This window comes from Bos taurus, chromosome 8 (assembly GCF_002263795.3).
Source record: "Bos taurus isolate L1 Dominette 01449 registration number 42190680 breed Hereford chromosome 8, ARS-UCD2.0, whole genome shotgun sequence".
Lineage (NCBI taxonomy): Eukaryota > Metazoa > Chordata > Mammalia > Artiodactyla > Bovidae > Bos > Bos taurus.
Genome location: NC_037335.1, coordinates 18,565,019 through 18,582,591, shown reverse-complemented (window position 1 = coordinate 18,582,591; position 17,573 = coordinate 18,565,019). Strand labels below are relative to the sequence as shown.

Below are 17,573 nucleotides of genomic sequence, written 5' to 3'. Positions count from 1 at the left end.
CTCAAAAATGATGCATCACTGGTATTGTACTCTATCAAAATCCACGTAGGCCAACGAAGCAAATAATTCTCATCATGAAGGATTTTCAAGTGGTACAAAAATGCTCATAAAATAGTTCATATACACACTGCATGAGAGAAGCAGTAAGATGTGCAGTGCTAGTGGGGTTAGAAGTAACTAAATTTAGGTTTCTTTGATAAATATTGAGTACATACATTAAAACACTGTATCTCCAATTTTATAACATGTAACACTCAGGGTATTATCTTAATCTCTTATGACAAATGTTTTAGATTAATTGCCTTGATCATTTTGAGACAGAACCAGTTACTTTTAAGCAATACGAGAAAGCTCATTCTTTGTATCATTTAAAAATCGATTTTTATAAAAGTTATCTTAAATATCATTGCCGTTAGCTTTAGCAAATCTTTTTCATTTGTATCAGGTTTTAGATTTTCAATGCACTTTCATGTAAACTCATCTCTTTTGATTTTTCTCAACAATTCTGAATTGATATTACTATGCTATAAGTAAAGATACTGAATTCAGTGGACTTTTCTGACTTCAGGTTAAAGAAAGGAAATCTCGAGAGACTGCCACAAAAATCCAGTCTTCCTTTCTTGTATAAATGCCTCTCATTCTTTGATTTGATCAACATCCTCCTCCAATCCACATTATAGAGACACAGAGATAGTATGCCATCTGTACACAAAAGACCCAAGAACTCTTTCTCATCAACTTCACAATCCTGGTGTTAAGCCTGATAAAGAGAGGGCGCTGTTTTCCTTACATTTCTTATGAAAATGATGTATTTCTCCCCTAACACTAGTTCTGATTCCAAGTCTCCACTTTGTCTCTTTCTTACACCCAATGCACACTGCCAAGACTCCAAAATTACGAAATTTTCAAATCTTCACATGCATGATTAATTAATTCTACTTATCCTAGTAGAATTAATTCAACTTATATAGCATATAGAAAGATATCAGAATTCAGTTGCCAGTAAGACTGTTTAGTGAAATTCAACTTTTAAAATAAGAAGTTCTCTTGTGCATCTTCAGGTTATTTTTCAGAGTTGTCTCTTGTATGTTTTTTTCCTCCCAAAGTCCAATATGATTTCTACACTTGTGCTGTGTTTCTTGATAGTCACCTGGGCTCTCAGAATCACTCAGCCATCCTTTTATCTCCCCACTGACTACCTTTGAAATATCTTTAATCGACGTTTGAAACTTTTCTCTACTTTTACAACAGCTAACTTAATTCAACAAATGATTTTACTGTTTTATGGAAAATATATGACCTCACCCAATCTACCTGTCTCCAATCTCATTCTTTCCCTGTATCATCACATGTGCTTTTCTCGCTAGCTCCTCTTTAAGAATTTAATCTATTCCTTTACCAGACTGTTCTAACCCTCTGTGCTTTTGAGATCATCCATTCATGAAAATGTGTTACTTCAATTATATCATCTTCCATTACCCTGTTCATCACATGTTCTTTTATTCGCATCTCTCCTGAAATGTAGTCTAATCCATTCTATACACATGATATAAATAATACTGCCCTCAGCAAATTTTCCAACTCTATTCTTCTCTTTAACAAGATACTTATTTAAAAACATTTAATACCCAATTCCTTGTAGCTGCTCAACAATTTATAATGTTAACAGTTTGCCCCCAAAACCTAACGAATTAAAACCACCATTAATTGTTGATCATAGGTTTACTTGGTGGTGGTTTTGCTGATCTTGGCCTGGCTGGGTTGACCTATACAGGGAACATCTATGTGATTATCTGACTAGTTGTTTGGAAACTGGCCCGCTGAAGATAGTTGGTTGGCTGCTGGCTCGGGTAACAGGAGTGATCAGTTACTAGCAACAGAGTCTTCACCATAACTAAAGGCAGATCCATTAAGTTTAAAATACAATGGAGGTTTTAAGTTTAAAATGATAGAATCAAAAGTAAAGTGAGGATATTTGGAAAAATGAAAGGCCAAGGAAGACTTTGATCAGAACCATGTATGAAATATCAGGTAGATTGCTGTTCAATTTCTCTAAGAATTCAAATTTTAGAGTAGAATGCCTACCACTCAGACAAGAATGTTTAAGCACCAACAACCTCACTAATGTCCTTTCTCAAATTTTCTCTAAACTTTAACAGGTATTTGAGAACCTGGATTTAATAAATTAACATGAATAAGGCCAACACTATACTCATAAGCATTAACAGATTCTGAATATGATTTTTAAATAAGCAAAATCCCCTACTTATTACACCAACATAGTTTAATTCTGATCTTTAAGAGATGTTAATGTTAGCATGAAATTTGAGCAGAATAACCTCATAAAATCAGATGTAGATATTATCTAAATATTTTCCTTGGTTCTTATTTCCATTTTATAAATATATTTTTAGTCTATATCAGATAACTGGGCTTCGTTGGTGGCTCAGAGGGTAAAGCATCTGCCTGCAATGCAGGAAACCCGGGTTCAATTCCTGGGTTGGGAAGATCCACTGGAGAAGGAAATAGCAACCCACTCCAGTATTCTTGCCTGGAAAATCCCATGGATGGAGAAGCCTGGTAGGCTACAGTCCATGGGGTCGCAAAGAGTCAGACACGACTGAGCGACTTCACTTCTCACACTCTTCACTCTATATCAGATATGTAAAATATGTATCAGGAAAGCAAGTTTATAGTAGAAAAGCTGGAATTTATAATTGATCACTTAATCACTCAACAGAAATACTAATAAATTTTATCATTCACTCATGAAGATTTTATGACAAATTCTCAGTGAAAAATCTGTTCCTTTAATCAAAACAGAAAATGCTATTTTGGCACTGAAGATAAAATCATTCTGCTAATAATTATTTAGAATATTAATGATTTAATGAATAATTTGGAATTAGTTTAATCATGGTAATACTCATAAATTGGCAAATCTATGTCTAAGGTTATTAAATAACAAAAGATATTTTCAAGTATCTTTCAAATATTCATAATGTTGAAGAAGTTTAGCAAAGATACCTTGGTCTATGATCTACAAAATACTTTATATTACTCTGATTTACACCCTAATTTTTATAGATAAAAACATAAAGATAGCATATATTGTGAGTAGTACCAATAAAAATTTCTGATTAAAAAAATGCCAGTGCTCTTCACTGAATTATGACATATTTTTGTTGCTTGTTTCTATAAATTATAAGCCCTCTTTTCATTGCACAACAAATCTGAAGTTATGAAAATAAAGTGTTATTGTAACAAGGAAGATAATCTGCAGTTTTAGGTTATTTTTTTTTTATCAAACTAGAACCCAGATAAAACTTTTCTAAAATCAGCTTTATCCATTTCTTAATCCAGTACTTATTTTGATATAACAAAATATCTTTTATAAACTATATGATGCCTTATCAATTAACAGAGGCGAAATTCAAAAGTTGAAATATATACTAGCCTTAACTCATGTTATGGGGCATTTGGGTTTCAGAATTTTTAAGACCTTTCAGGAATTATGCTCAAAAAACTTCCTCATTAGTGTGTGTACCTCAGTATTTTACAAAAATTGTTTTCACCATATTTACATTGTACATTATTTTAATACAAAAGGTGTTTAAAACTAGGTAAACTGAATATTTTGCTTAGTTCTTGAATTGCCAATTGACACAATTGGGAATTATTTTTAATTTTTTATATTATTTCCTTATTATAAAACCTTTAACTCCCATTTGCTTAAAAGGAGAGAAAAATGTCAATGCATTCGAAATCTACATATCTGCTAAAACCCATAAATTCGTATGGGAGCAAAATACAGAAGGAAAGTATAAGTAAAACATTTACTTTGAACTTGTACATTTTAGATTTTAAATTGACACAGCCCTTATTCTGAAGCAGGCATTCTGCATATAGCATCTCAATAAAATTTTTATAACATTCTGAGGTAGTTAGAAAAATTTTAATGGTGAGAAATTTTTAATGATGTGAAAACTAAGGCTTAGAGAGATTAACTAATTTATATGCAAAGTAGGAATAGGGACAATCTGCTTTTTGCCTATTCTTCAATTCTTAGTGCCTCCTAAAAATGTTTTAATTCTTTCCCTATTAAATAAAGACAGAAATACTTTTCACATACCAACTTATTCTCACCAAGTTTCTTCTAACATTTCTTGATCATAGAAGATCTTAATGTTCACAACTATCAACTATCTTTAAGTAAAATGTACAAAGTGTTTTCAATACCCAGGATTAGAAAAATCTCGAAATTATTTTCCTTGGCAACTTGTTTCATAAAATTGGCTATGAAACTTTTGGAGTATGCCACAAATAAAACAAAAACTCTAATTTATGATTTTTTTCTAACTGTAACAAAAACTCTTTTTATTCTTCTTAAACTGAAGTGTTTTCCACCACTTAAACACTCTTTTACACGTATGATCTCTACCAGGTACAACGTCACCCTCTTGATTAATAGGCAAAAGTGTTATTCACTGACAAAGTAGAATCAACTGATCTTAGAATATTTGTTAGGATTAATCTCATTTTTTTGGAATTGAAATTACAACTGACACTTAAATCATATTGTTTTGGGGCTTTTGATGAACATATAATTCATAATTTCTCAAAAATTTTTAAACATTAGCAGTATTAGGCAAAATAGCTGTGTTCTATATTCTGTCAAGTCTAAAACATGCACAAATTACAAAATAATGTTTAGATTATCTAATTTTTTTGATTATTTTAAAAGATCATTGTTACATAAAGTGAAAAGAGAATGATAGCTTACAAAGGATAATCAAGTTCAGATATTAAGGAAACGTATAAACACTTAACACACTTTAAATAACAGTCATGGGATAGCTTCAGGTTAGTTTCCGTGCACCAAATTTATTTATCAATTCGAAGGATTACTTATAGGAAGATAGTTTAAAATTTCCCAAGGCAGGGGGATGATGGGGGAGTGGGATTAACAAATCAGTATATATTAGATGCATAAGGACTAGAACCAGGGCAGACATGAGTTTCTAAATTATAAACATCACTTTGTGCATTAAAGGGTGATATTTCACAGGATACCAAAGTAACACCGACTTATAAAAACAAACCAAACACTTAAAATGTTGGCCACATGAGAGAGACTAGCTGGAGGCTTTAGGAGACGATGAAAAACAAATCCAGCCAAATCAAAATGTACTATCATCCCTGGAAGAACCAAAATAGAGGAAAAAATACCACAGGTCCTTACAACACCCAGAAAAGTTCAGGCATTAGGAAGGGTCGACTGCCACCCACTTCACGCTGTTTTAAAGCCCGCCCCTCCGGAGCTAGGTCTCCATTGAACTAGCAGGCGCCAGAGACATGTGCTCTGTGCATGGCAGGACTCAGCCCCATGCCCTCCCCAACCTCTCCCCAACCTCTGCGGGTAGAAAGCTCGCCCCCGGGAAGTGTCAGGGCCAGGCCGGAGGCGGGAGCGCGCGGCTCACGCGTGCGCCAGGTGGGGGCAGCACTGAACGGAGGAGGAGCCTGCACGAGGCTCCGCCTCTCGAGGCTGCGGCCTCGGGCTATGGCCAGGGCTCGGAGGGCTCTGGCTCTGGGACTTGGAGGCCTGAGTTTGGGCTGCCCAGAGAGGGCTCCTCCTTGTCTCCAAGCGGTCGCGGCCCCCTCTGTTCGAGGTGCAGCTGCAGCAAGGCCCGCCGGTACATGGCTTCCAGCTTCTCGAGCCGGGCTCTAAGGGCCCTGGGGCTCCCCGGCTCGTCCTCGGGGCCGCCGCCCCTCGCCCTCCGGTTCATGCTGGCCTCCTCCGGGACCGGGGTCGCCCTCGCCGAGTCCGCGGACGCCCCGTCGCTGCCCTCGCCAGGGAACCGCAAGGCCTGACGAAAGAGGCTGCGGTTCTCGCGCTTCAGCCGCCGGTTCTCGAGCCGCAGCCGGGCGTTCTCCTCGCGCAGCCTCGCGTTCTGCCGGTCCCGCTCGTCCCGCGCGCAGATGGCCTCCAGATGGCTCGCCGCCAAGTCGGCGAACCGCTCCTCCAGCTGCTGTCGGGCGCCGCCCGCACGGCCTCGCCAGCCCACGCTGCCGCCGCTGCCGCCACCCCCACGAACGCGGCCTGGGCGGCCTTGCCCGCGGCTGTCTCCGCCGCCTTCCCCGCCGCCACAGCTCCCGCGCCTGGTGGCGCCACCACGCATGCGCCACATCGGTCCCGTCCCAGCCGCGCTGCCAGCGCCGTGGGCCGAGGGGCCGCGCTGTCAGGCGCCAGCGAGTTCGGGGCCCGGCGGGGCGGCCAGGGCAGCTGCGGAGGAGGAAAGGAGGTGGCGGGCGGCGGCTGCTGGCTTGAGGCCAGAGGAGGCCGGGAGTTTGCCCGGTCTGAGGCGTGTCTAGTCTTCTCGGGTGGAGCTGCCCCCGGGGCCTGGGATCTCCAGGCCAGCTCACACACAATGCCCCCGGGGAGCGCTCTGCTGCTCAGCCCTTTTCAGCTGCGCGCTGGGGGGAAAACTGTATCCCAGACTCTGCCAGGGCGCTTCGCGAGGCCCTGAAGGAACCCGCCTGCCTCACCCCGTCCCTAGCCCAGCCACCAGTTACCTTGCCTTTTACAGGGCAATCTCGAAGCAAATAATAGTACAGTGAGAAGTTACAGAATAGCTTTATGGGGCAGGTTGAAAAGCTTAACGGGTTCATTTAGAACACAACGGTTTAAACCACCTCCAAGCTTAATAAAACATTAAGCTTAGAGGCAACAGAAGAGCTGAACACTTGTCACTTGAGGCCTCCCTCAAGCAGGAACGGGTAGCTCTCAGAAGAATATAGGCAATGCCCAGTTTGTGAACAGCCAGCGTTTCACTCGACAAACTGTTTGCAGTTTTGTAGAAACGAAGTTGTAATTAGATTTGCTCAGGCCAAAACCTATGAAATTCAAAATGAGTCCAACTCATTCAGGAAAATTGAAATACTCAGTAAATTTCAAATGTTCTGGGTGGATACAACTCATTGAATGATGGCATTCTTTGCTTCTAAGGGAATCAACTTACACAGTAACTGGACAAATGCAAAGTAAATTAAGGACAAGATAAGAATGCCAGAATCTCACGGGCCAGACTGGTGGTAGCAAGATTCTACATTTTAACAAGGTCCCAGGTAATTCTTAGGTTAACTGAAGTCTTCAAGCCACATGTAAATGAACTAGAAAAGCATTTGAGAAACCTAGTTCACAGTTGGGGTTTTCACTGAAAAATACAAAGAGAAGTAAGTAGAGGAAAAGATAGGATTATACAACTTTTATCCTAAAACACTACAAACACAATCTCTCAATCGTCATTTCATAAAGTCAAAAAAGTAGGAAAGAATAAGAATTTTAAGAAATAGAAATTAAATTTTATGAAAGAAAGGCGATATTCTTAATTTCCGTTGAAAATTGATGACAAAAACTTTGTTGCAGACATACATCAAATACTCTATGGATTATTGAACTATATAACTACATATATATATATATATATTTCCCCCCCTCCCCCTATAGAGTGTATAGTTCAGTTCAGTTCAGTTCGGTAGCTCAGTCGTGTCCGACTCTTTGAGACCCCATGAATCGCAGCACGCCAGGCCTCCCTGGCCATCACCAACTCCCAGAGTTCACTCAGACTCATGTCCATCGAGTCAGTGATGCCATCCAGCCATCTCATCCTCTGTCGTCCCCTTCTCCTCCTGCCCCCCAATCCCTCCCAGCATCAGAGTCTTTTCCAATGAGTCAGCTCTTCGCACGAGGTGGCCAAAGTACAGAGTGCAGGAAAAAATGCTGGTGTGTAAGGAAAGATGATTAGTTCTCAGTTTTAGACAGGAGCCCTAGGAACCCATGAGGTGAAAAGTTAGATATGCCATAGGACTTAGAGAAAAAATCTGCATAAGAAAGATTCAGTCACCTCTTGGATGTTATTACTTGAGTACTGGTGTTTTATTTTTTTTGGCTTCACTTTCCTCATCCTTGCATTAGTAAACCTACTAGTATTCTCATTTTACATCTCAGATTTAAACTGCCTTGTATCCTTTGTAAAAATATCTCCTAAATTTTTGTTCCTAACCACTGTAAATGAACTGTACTGAGTTTTCTAAAGAATACTGACACTGGTTACATGAGAAGGCCTCTATGTCCTACTCTCTACCCCTTATCTAACCCCAAAGTACTCTTTTGCCCTTCATAAGTTATTGAAGTAATATAAAATATTATGAAAATCAGGTAAAACTGCTTAGGCAGAAATTGTCTGTTTTATGTAGTTTATAGTAACTGATCTAGATATATGTGTATCTTCCCAAAAGAGAGACTCCATTAAAATTCTACAACTCTGGTCAGTCACATGGCATATATAACCATCTTTATTTTACTAAAAGAAAGGAAAGAAGGGAAGAAGAAAAGGGAAAAAAAAAAGAGAGAGAAAATTGATCCAGCAAAAATTATCACTCATAATCATGAAGGTTATCTGTGGATAGCAATAAACATTCACCTAGGATTAACGGAGATTCCATCATCCTCCAAAATAGGAGGTAGAGACAATAATCTCTAAGTTGAAAGAGAATTTGGAACGGAATTACCAAAATGATCACTGCCCAAATTATTCCTTGTATTTAAATATATTTAAATTTACTTAGCATATGTCAAGAACTGTATACCTGAAGATGAATATTACATCATTTCTAAATATAGTAGCACAAGTTAGTAAAAATGGTTCTACCAACTATTATTTATTAGTAGCCTACATATGAAAATAGTATTGCATAAATAATAAAAGACATATACAAAAATAAAATGAAAAATCTTAGAGAAAACAATTATGGGAATGATAAAGTTTAAGATAAATTATTCTTAAAAGAGGAGAATATAGAAAAACATAAAAGCTCTTAATTAGAAAACATATAAATATCTGTGCTTTCTTTTAAAAATGAGGGCTTGTAAACAGTAAAATTATTTGCTTACTAAACAGAAAAATGCTCAAAGGACACAGATTTCTCTTTCCTGACCTTGTCATTATTGTCCTGTTAAGCTACTCTTACTCAAGAAAGAGATAAGAATTCTCCTATGATAAATGCCACAGTTTTGTAAATAAAAACTTCAATGGACTATTTGCACTGTGTGTTTAGGAAACTAACTCCAAAGATTATCCTTTGACTAAGGTTATAAAATTTGGAGTAAAAGAGCAGAAAAAAATTCAAATAAGTTAATTTAAAGTACTTGATTTTGCTGTTTCCCTGAAACAACAACTTCTTAGTTTTTTGTTAAGGGGACTTTTTGTTATTTTTTTTTTCCTCCCTCCACACCTTCAATACCCATTCTCTAATTATTTGAAAACGTATATTTCATTTTATGTTAGAGAAAAAAAAAAAAAGATGAATAGATGAGGTTATAGTCACTGTGCTTCTTAATATAATGCCGTAAATCAGCATTTTTGTAAATACAGAGCTGAGAAAAGCTGTGTTAGCAAATTGGAGTGGCACTGCTTTTTTGCCTCAACTTTAGTATTTCTCAAAGCCACATTTGAATGACAGCTGAGTTCTTTATCCCTTTTCTCTCATCCTCCATACAAGTTCCCCCCCTACCCCCACCATATATACTGCTGCTGCTGCTGCTGCTAAGTCGCTTCAGTCGTGTCCGACTCTGTGCAACCCCATAGACGGCCTCCCACCAGGCTCCCCCGTCCCTGGGATTCTCCAGGCAAGAACACTGGAGTGGGTTGTCATTTTCTTCTCCAATGCATGAAAGTGAAAATTGAAAGTGAAGTCGCTCAGTCAGGTCCGACTCTTAGCGACCCCACGGACTGCAGCCTTCCAGGCTCCTCCGTCCCTGGGATTTTCCAGGCAAGAGTACTGGAGTGGGGTGCCATTGCCTTCTCCACCATATACACTATCTGGTGTATATTTCTAGGTGTTAGCTTGAGAAAAAGGTCCTGTGTCCCTAGCTGATTTCTAAGATTCTTTTATTGTCAGACTTATTTGACTCTCACTTTAAAAAACACATTTCTTATAAAATTAATCTTATATTAAGGTAATTTATGGCACATTCACATTGGAAAAAGCCATCCCATATCAAATATCTCTGTGTTGTCTCTATTGTTAAGACATCCTATAATATCTCATTCAATGATCTTTGGTTAACAACTTTGACCAAGGTCAGTTGTATATAATGTTGAACTCCTTACACTGGCAGTTGCAGCTGACCATAATCTGGATGCCCTGGGCATTTCTGTGCTTACCTTGCACTTCTCCTCTGATGCTCTAGTCCCTCTGCTACCAAGAGTCACTGAGGTCTTTTGCCCTGGAGTTTGAATGTAATGGACTATCTGTAGGCTGAATTCAGTTCAGTTCAGTCGCTCAGTCATGTCCGACTCTTTGAGACCCCATGAATCGCAGCACGCCAGGCCTCCCTGGCCATCACCAACTCACGGAGTTCACTCAGACTCATGTCCATCGAGTCAGTGATGCCATCCAGCCATCTCATCCTCTGTCATCCCCTTCTCCTCCTGCCCCCAATCCCTCCCAGCATCAGAGTCTTTTCCAATGAGTCAGCTCTTCGCATGAGGTGGCCAAAGTACTGGAGTTTCAGCTTTAGCATCATTCCTTCCAAAGAAATCCCAGGGCTGATCTCCTTTAGAATGGACTGGTTGGATCTCCCTGCAGTCCAAGGGACTCTCAAGAGTCTTCTCCCAACACCACAGGCTGAATTATGTATTATGTAGGCTGAATTATGTCCCCTCAAAAATTTGTATGTTGAAACCCTAACTGCTAATGTGATGGTATTAGGAGATGCGGCTTGTGGGAGGTAATCAGGTTTCAGTTCAGTTTAGTTCAGTCGCTCAGTCATTTCCAACTGTTTGAAACCCCATGAACTGCAGCATGCCAGGCTTCCCTTTCATCACCAACTCCCAGAGTTTACTCAAACTCATGTCCATTGAGTCAGTGATGCCATGCAACCATCTCATCCTCTGTTGTCACCTTCTCTCACCTACAGTCTTTCCCAGCATCAGCATCTTTTCAAATGAGTCAGTTCTTCACATCAGTCATTGGCCAAACTACTGGAGTTTCAGCTTCAGCATCAGTCCTTCCAATGAATATTCAGGACTCATTTCCTTTAGGATGGGCTGGTTGGATCTCCTTGCTGTCTAAGGGGCTCTCAAGAATCTTCTCCAACACCACCGTTCAAAAGCATCAATTCTTCAGCACTCAGCTTTCTTCATAGTCCAATTCTCACATCCATACATATGGAAAAACCATAGCTTTGACTAGATGGACCTTTGATGGCAAGTAATGTCTCTGCTTTTTAATACTGTCTAGGTTGGTCATGACTTTTCTCCCAAGGAGCAAGCATCTTTTAATTTCATGGCTTCAGTCACCATCTGCAGTGATTTTGGAGCCCCCAAAAATAAAGTCTGTCACTGTTTCCACTGTTTCCCCATCTTAGTTTTCTGAATGTTGAGCTTTAAGCCAACTTTTTCACTCTCCTCTTTCACTTTTCATCAAGAGGGTTTTTAGTTCCTCTTCACTTTCTGCCATAAGGGTGGTGTCATCTGCATATCTGAGGTTATTGATATTGTTCCTGGCAGTCTTGATTCCAGCTTGTGCTTCATACAGTCCAGCATTTCACATGATGTACTCTGAATATAAGTTAAATAAGCAGGGTGACAATATACAGCCTTGATGTACTCCTTTCCCAATTTGGAACCAGTCTTGTTCCATGTCCAGTTCTAACTTCTTGACCTGCATACAGATTTCTCAGGAGGTAGGTCAGATGGTCTGGTATCCCCATCTCTTCAAGAATTTTCCATAGTTTGTTGTGATCCAAACATTCAAGAGGAGAGTGAAAAAGTCGGCTTAAAACTCAACATTCAGAAAACTAAGATCATGACATTTGGTCCTATCACTTCATGGCAAATAGATGAGGAAACCGTGGAAATAGTGACAGAGTTTATTTTGGGAGGCTCCAAAATCACTGCAGATGGTGACTGCAGCCATGAAATTAAAAGACACTTGCTCCTTGGAAGAAAAGTTATGACAAACCTAGACAGCATATTAAAAAGCAGAGACATTACTTTGCCAACAAAGGTCCATCTAGTCAAAGCTATGGTTTGTCCAGTAGTCATGTATGGATGTGAGAGTTGGACTATAAAGAAAACTGAGCACCAAAGAATCGATGCTTTGAACTGTTGTATTGGAGAAGACTCTTGAGAGTCCCTTGGACTGCAAGGAGATCCAACCAGTCCATCCTAAAAGAAATCAGTCCTGAATGTTCATTGGAAGGACTGATGCTGAAGCTGAAGCTGCAATACTTTGGCCACCTGATATGAAGAACTGACTCATCAGAAAGGACCCTGATGCTGGGAACGATTGAAGGTGGGAGGAAAGGGGATGACAGGATGATATGGTTGGATGGCATCACTGACTCAATGGACATGAGTTTGAGTAAACTCAGGGAGTTGGTGATGGACAGGGAGGCCCGGTGTGCTGCAGTCTATGGGGTTGCAAAGAGTCGGATAAAACTGAGCAACTGAAGTGAACTGAATGCAGTTAAAGGCTTTGGTGTAGTCGATAAAGCAGAAGTAGATATTTTTCTCAAACTCTTGCTTTTTTGATGACCCAACAGATGTTGGAAATTTTATCTCTGCTTCCTCTGCCTTTTCTAAATCTAGCTTGAACAACTGGAAGTTCATGGTTCACGAAATGTTGAAGCCTGACCTGGAGAATTTTGAGCATCATTTTGCTGGGTGTGAGATGAGTGCAATATGCGGTAGCTTGACCATTCTATGGCATTGCCTTTCTTTGGGAATCAGGTTTAGAGGAGGTCATGAGGGTGAGGGTCCCTCCTGATGTAATTAGTGCCCATTAAGAAAAGACATCAGAAAGCTTCCCGCCCCCGCTCTCTGTCCACCTTGTGAGTAGACAGCCGAAAGTTGGCCATCTGCAAGCCAGGAAGAGTGCCCTCGCTGGGGAGCTGAGTCAACCAGCACCTTGATCTTGGACGTCCCAACCTCTGAACTGTGAAAAATATATTCCTGTTGTTTGTACAGCACCTTTCATTTTTTTGCCTCACTTATCTGGATTGTAAAGAATCGAAGGCAAAGTTTATACCCTACCATTTCATACATTTGTCTTAGACCCCCTGAACTCAAGGTGCTGTTCTCTCTTTTTGACATTGATAACATAATGTAATACCTGTTCCAATAATTTGATGCTGGGGTCCTTTCCTGTGTCAGTATTTCTGTACAAGTAGATCTGCAAATAAGATGTGAGTTCCTGGATCTGCTTATATTGTGTAAGTGTGTGTGTGATACAAATATTTCTAGAATGACTAGGATATTAAAAGCATTTATTCCTCATTCTCTTATATAATCTTGAAGACTTTACCAAGTAAAACTGTAATTATTTAATATTCAATAAAGTCAACCTTTTGAAGAAGGAAATGGCAACCCACTCCAGTATTCTTGCCTGGAGAATCCCATGGACAAAGGACCCTAGCAGGCCACAGCCCATGGGTTTGCAAGAGTTAGACATGACTTAGGGACTCAACCACCAAAGTCAACCTATATACCCAGTAGCTGACCTAACTGCAACTCACAAAAAAAGGGTTTTAGCATGCTGAAAAATTTCAGACTGAATTGGGAAGGAGGTTGGCACTGCCTTGTCAATCACAAGCCTTGTTAAAGGCTTATCTTAGCATATTAATATATAAAAGGTTTATCTTGAAAGTATGTTTTTGACTATGAAATAAATAAGAGGTAAAAGTTCTGTACTAAGACATACCCAGATCTTATCATCAACACCACAACCCTTCTACCCCAGTTATATAGCCTTGGGCAGCCTTCTTCTTAAACCACTTTCTTAATTTGTACAATGGGAATAAAGTAGTGTTTACTTTATGGGGTTCTTGTGAGGAACTCTTAAAAATCTTAAAACAGAGTCAGCCAGCAAGTATTACATATTAACTCTTGATATTATTATTATTTTGTTCTTTTTATAAGATGGGATTTAGAGAAAGTTCTTATGAAGAGCCAGTGCTATTTAAACTCTCCATGTGAGTTATTTGCTTAAGGAGCTGACCCAAATATAATATGCAGCTCCTTTGCAGATATGATTCTTATTTTTTGATAGTTTTCATTAAATGTTTGGATTTGAAAATCCATATTTTGTGAGGTCCATGTGCTGAAAAACTTGTTTAATCACATTCTGAGCTTGGTGTTTGCTAATATTCTCTCTAAAATCCTAGATGAACACGGTTTATTTTCTGGGAGCAGATTTATTAGGGCTATGAAGAGCATGTATCGATGCTTGGTAGCATGAATATCTCTTTATTGGAATAATTACTAGAAAGTTAGGAATTGAGAATATTGATTACATTTATTTAGTCTTTTGATATGGACAAAAATATTAAAAACCATCAAACATTAGCACTGCCCTTTGACAGCATCACTTAATTCTAGCTACAGGGAAAATTGTGACATAAACAAAAGCAGCATGACTTATTTGTCTTAATTAGGATACTTTCTACATGAGAGAGAGAGACTCTCCTTCCTTTAAACATTATAAAAGCCCTAGCCAGACTAATACAAGAGACCAAGGGCAATACAGATTAAGCAGAAAATAACATAGTAAGAGCAAAAGGTGTGCCCACAGGATCCTTAACCAAAACAAGTCCAAGACTTTTTAAGGTGGGAAATGTTTTTGTTAGTTCTAAACTAGTGTTTCCATCCTGCATGCTTGCAGATTAGTATTGTTCCTTAAAGAGACTGGCCTGTGCACCAGCTATAAGCAGCTATTTGAATTTCAGTTTAAATGAATGTAAAGTTAAAATTTAAAGCTTGGTTCCTACATTACACTAGCTCCATTTCAGGTTCTCTGCAGTCCCGTGTGGCTTAGTGTCTGTCATGATGGATTGAGCAGGTAATAGACCATTTCCATTATCACAGAGACGTCTATTGGACTGCACTGGGACAATTAGTATACCTCACTGCTTACTCTAATTATTGGTCTCAGTCTTCAGAAAGCCATGGCGAAAGTGATACTGGGAAAAAAATGCAAGAGACCACTCTGCATATTTCTAGTATTTTCTCTGTGTTTGATTTCACGTGAATGAAACAGTTTTTCTTTGTTTTGTTTTAAGTCAACCCTGAACATTTAGGGCTGTCTTATTCTTAAGCATATGTAACCAAAGATAGTTGTTCTGTCTCAGTTTGAGTTTTCCTGTCACATACACATAATTGAAGGTAGTAATAAAAGTTTAGGAATAATTTCTAATTAGAACTACCAGGTTATTTATGAGCTATTTTCAGAAGGGTGCAAAAAAAATTTTTTTTTAATTTTTCTCTTACCACTGTCCCTCAAACCCGTTCTTTCACCCTCCCCTCCCTTCCTTTGTATAGTAGCTCGAGAAGAATCATTACTGTACCATTACTTCTGAATGTTAATCAACAGTCTTCATTTTCAGATATTAAAAGTCCATTTCAATATAATTCAAAATGTCAAATGCTCAGTCAATTCCTTGTTTCTCATCTCCTCAGAGCACTGTTGCCACGCTTCCCCTCAGATTGAGACCAACCAGGCTTAATGGAAAAGGAGGGTAAAACAGATGTTTATTCTCTTCCATGCCTCATCTTCTCACCCTCCTCTAACAACTGCCTCTAGTTCCTTCAGGGTCAGCAACAAGGGTAAGGTGAATGTGGAATTAGAATAAAAGGAAAAAAAAAATCACAGGTATCTGGTGCCGCCATTTTCTGGCGTCGGGTCCTCGGGTATTAGACGACTTGACACCCCCTTGCGTTGCAAACCTGTTCTCTCACAGGGCACCATAGTGGTTTCTTTTTTTTTTTTTAATTGGAGGATAATTGCTTTATAATACTGTGTTGGTTTCTGCCATACAACTACATGAATTGGCCATAAGTATATGTATATCCCCTCCCTCTAGAGCCTTCCCTCTGCATCCCCATCCTACTCATCTAGGTTGAAACAGAGCATGGGGCTGAGCTCCCTGTGCTCCCAGCAACTTCCCACTAGCTGACTATTTTCAACAGGGTAGTGTAAATATTCTAAGGCTACTCTTTCACTTTGTCCCACCCTCTCCTTCCTTTGCTCAGGACATGGAAGCAACCTAGATGTCCACTGACAGATAAATGAATAAAGAAGCAAGTCCTACCATATTTCAATAAGTAATGGAATTACTTATTGAAATGGAATGGAATAATTGAAATAGTGATGGAATAACAATTATTCCAGTAATTATTCCAATAATAATTATTCCAAATGGAATGGAATAATTAAAAAGTAATGGAATAATACTTAGCCATAAAAAAGGAACAAATTTGAGTCAGTTGAAGTAGATAAACCTAGAGCCTGTTATACAGAGTGAAGTTAGAAAAACAAATACTGTATATGAATGCATATATATGGAATCTAGAAAGATGTATTGATGAACCTATTTATAGGCAGGAATAGAGATGCACACGTAGACTGTGGGCCATGTGGGGTTTTTTGACCACCACACACTGATCCTCTGACACAGCTCATTCCCCTTTCTTAACTTCTAATAACTCTTTCCTCAACCTTTCCTCTGGTGGTAAACTGCACAGACTCTTTCTGTGAGGTTGCCTTCCTTCCCACAGGTAATCCCTTTGGAGAAGCTGTCTGGTGAAGGTTAAAGCCAGTTACATTCCTTCTTTCCCACCTCAGTTCAAATTCAGAAAGTGCAGGTCACTCCCACTGCAGCCTTGTCATTTTTCCTATCATCAAAATCATCCTCAGTTAACCTTTAAGATTTATTCAGGGAACAACATCCCACAAACATCATAGTGTGTGAAGGCCACTTTCCCCACAATCCACCTTGTGGAAGCATGTGCCAAGGATACCAGTTTCTGTAGCTGAGAGAGTGTCCTGCTTCAGGCTGAATGTCAGTTTCCATTCTGTGGACTGCTCACGTGATCTGGCTGTGTTTCTTCTGAGGTACTCGTATTTAGACTACATAGGGAGTGGAAAACACTCTCTGTTAGGCAGCCCACTCCAGTACTCTTGCCTGGAGAATCCCATGGAGGGAGGATCCTGGTAGGCTACAGTCCATGGGGTCGCAGAGTCGGACACAACTGAGCGACTTCACTCACTCACTCACTCAGACTCTTCCAAGAACTTCACATCCTCAGTCTTTTCACTGATCATGCTGCCCTCTTATATCTAGGTCAGTGAGCCAGTTTCCCAGTTCAAACCCCTTGGTGAAGGTTCTGGATATGGTTTGGACTCTCTTAGGTAGGCACCTATAATCAACGTGTAGTTTTAACACTTTAGCTGAGATGAGAGCAAGTCTTACCATATTTCAAAGAAAGAAAACATGTCTCATTGAAGGCTATACATTCATCCAATCAAGTAGTATTTAATAAATTCAACTATGAATCAGTATTTAAAAAACTTAAAATGTATAAAGTGCCCAGAACACTGTAGGAACTTGAACAAGTAATGCCATTACAGTTGTAAACTCCAAAATTGCAAACTCTGAGAATATGCTGGATTCCTATATCCTTTCTTTTTTTTTATGTTTTCATTAAATATTTTATTTAATCCAATGACCT

General features: G+C 39.4%; 1 protein-coding gene across 1 annotated transcript; it reads right to left on the bottom strand.

The window, feature by feature from the left end:
* Nucleotides 1–4,864: 4,864 nt before the first annotated feature.
* Nucleotides 4,865–6,472, bottom strand: TUSC1 (tumor suppressor candidate 1). The gene has a single exon (XM_002689498.5). The coding sequence runs from the start codon at nucleotides 6,186–6,188 to the stop codon at nucleotides 5,559–5,561; it is 630 nt and encodes a 209-aa protein (XP_002689544.1). The 5' UTR covers nucleotides 6,189–6,472; the 3' UTR covers nucleotides 4,865–5,558.
* Between the last annotated feature and the right edge of the window lie 11,101 nt (nucleotides 6,473–17,573).

Excerpts from the sequence above, each read along its gene's own strand:
- TUSC1 (XM_002689498.5), bottom strand. The coding sequence starts at position 6,188 with ATGTGGCGCATGCGTGGTGGCGCCACCAGGCGCGGGAGCTGTGGCGGC.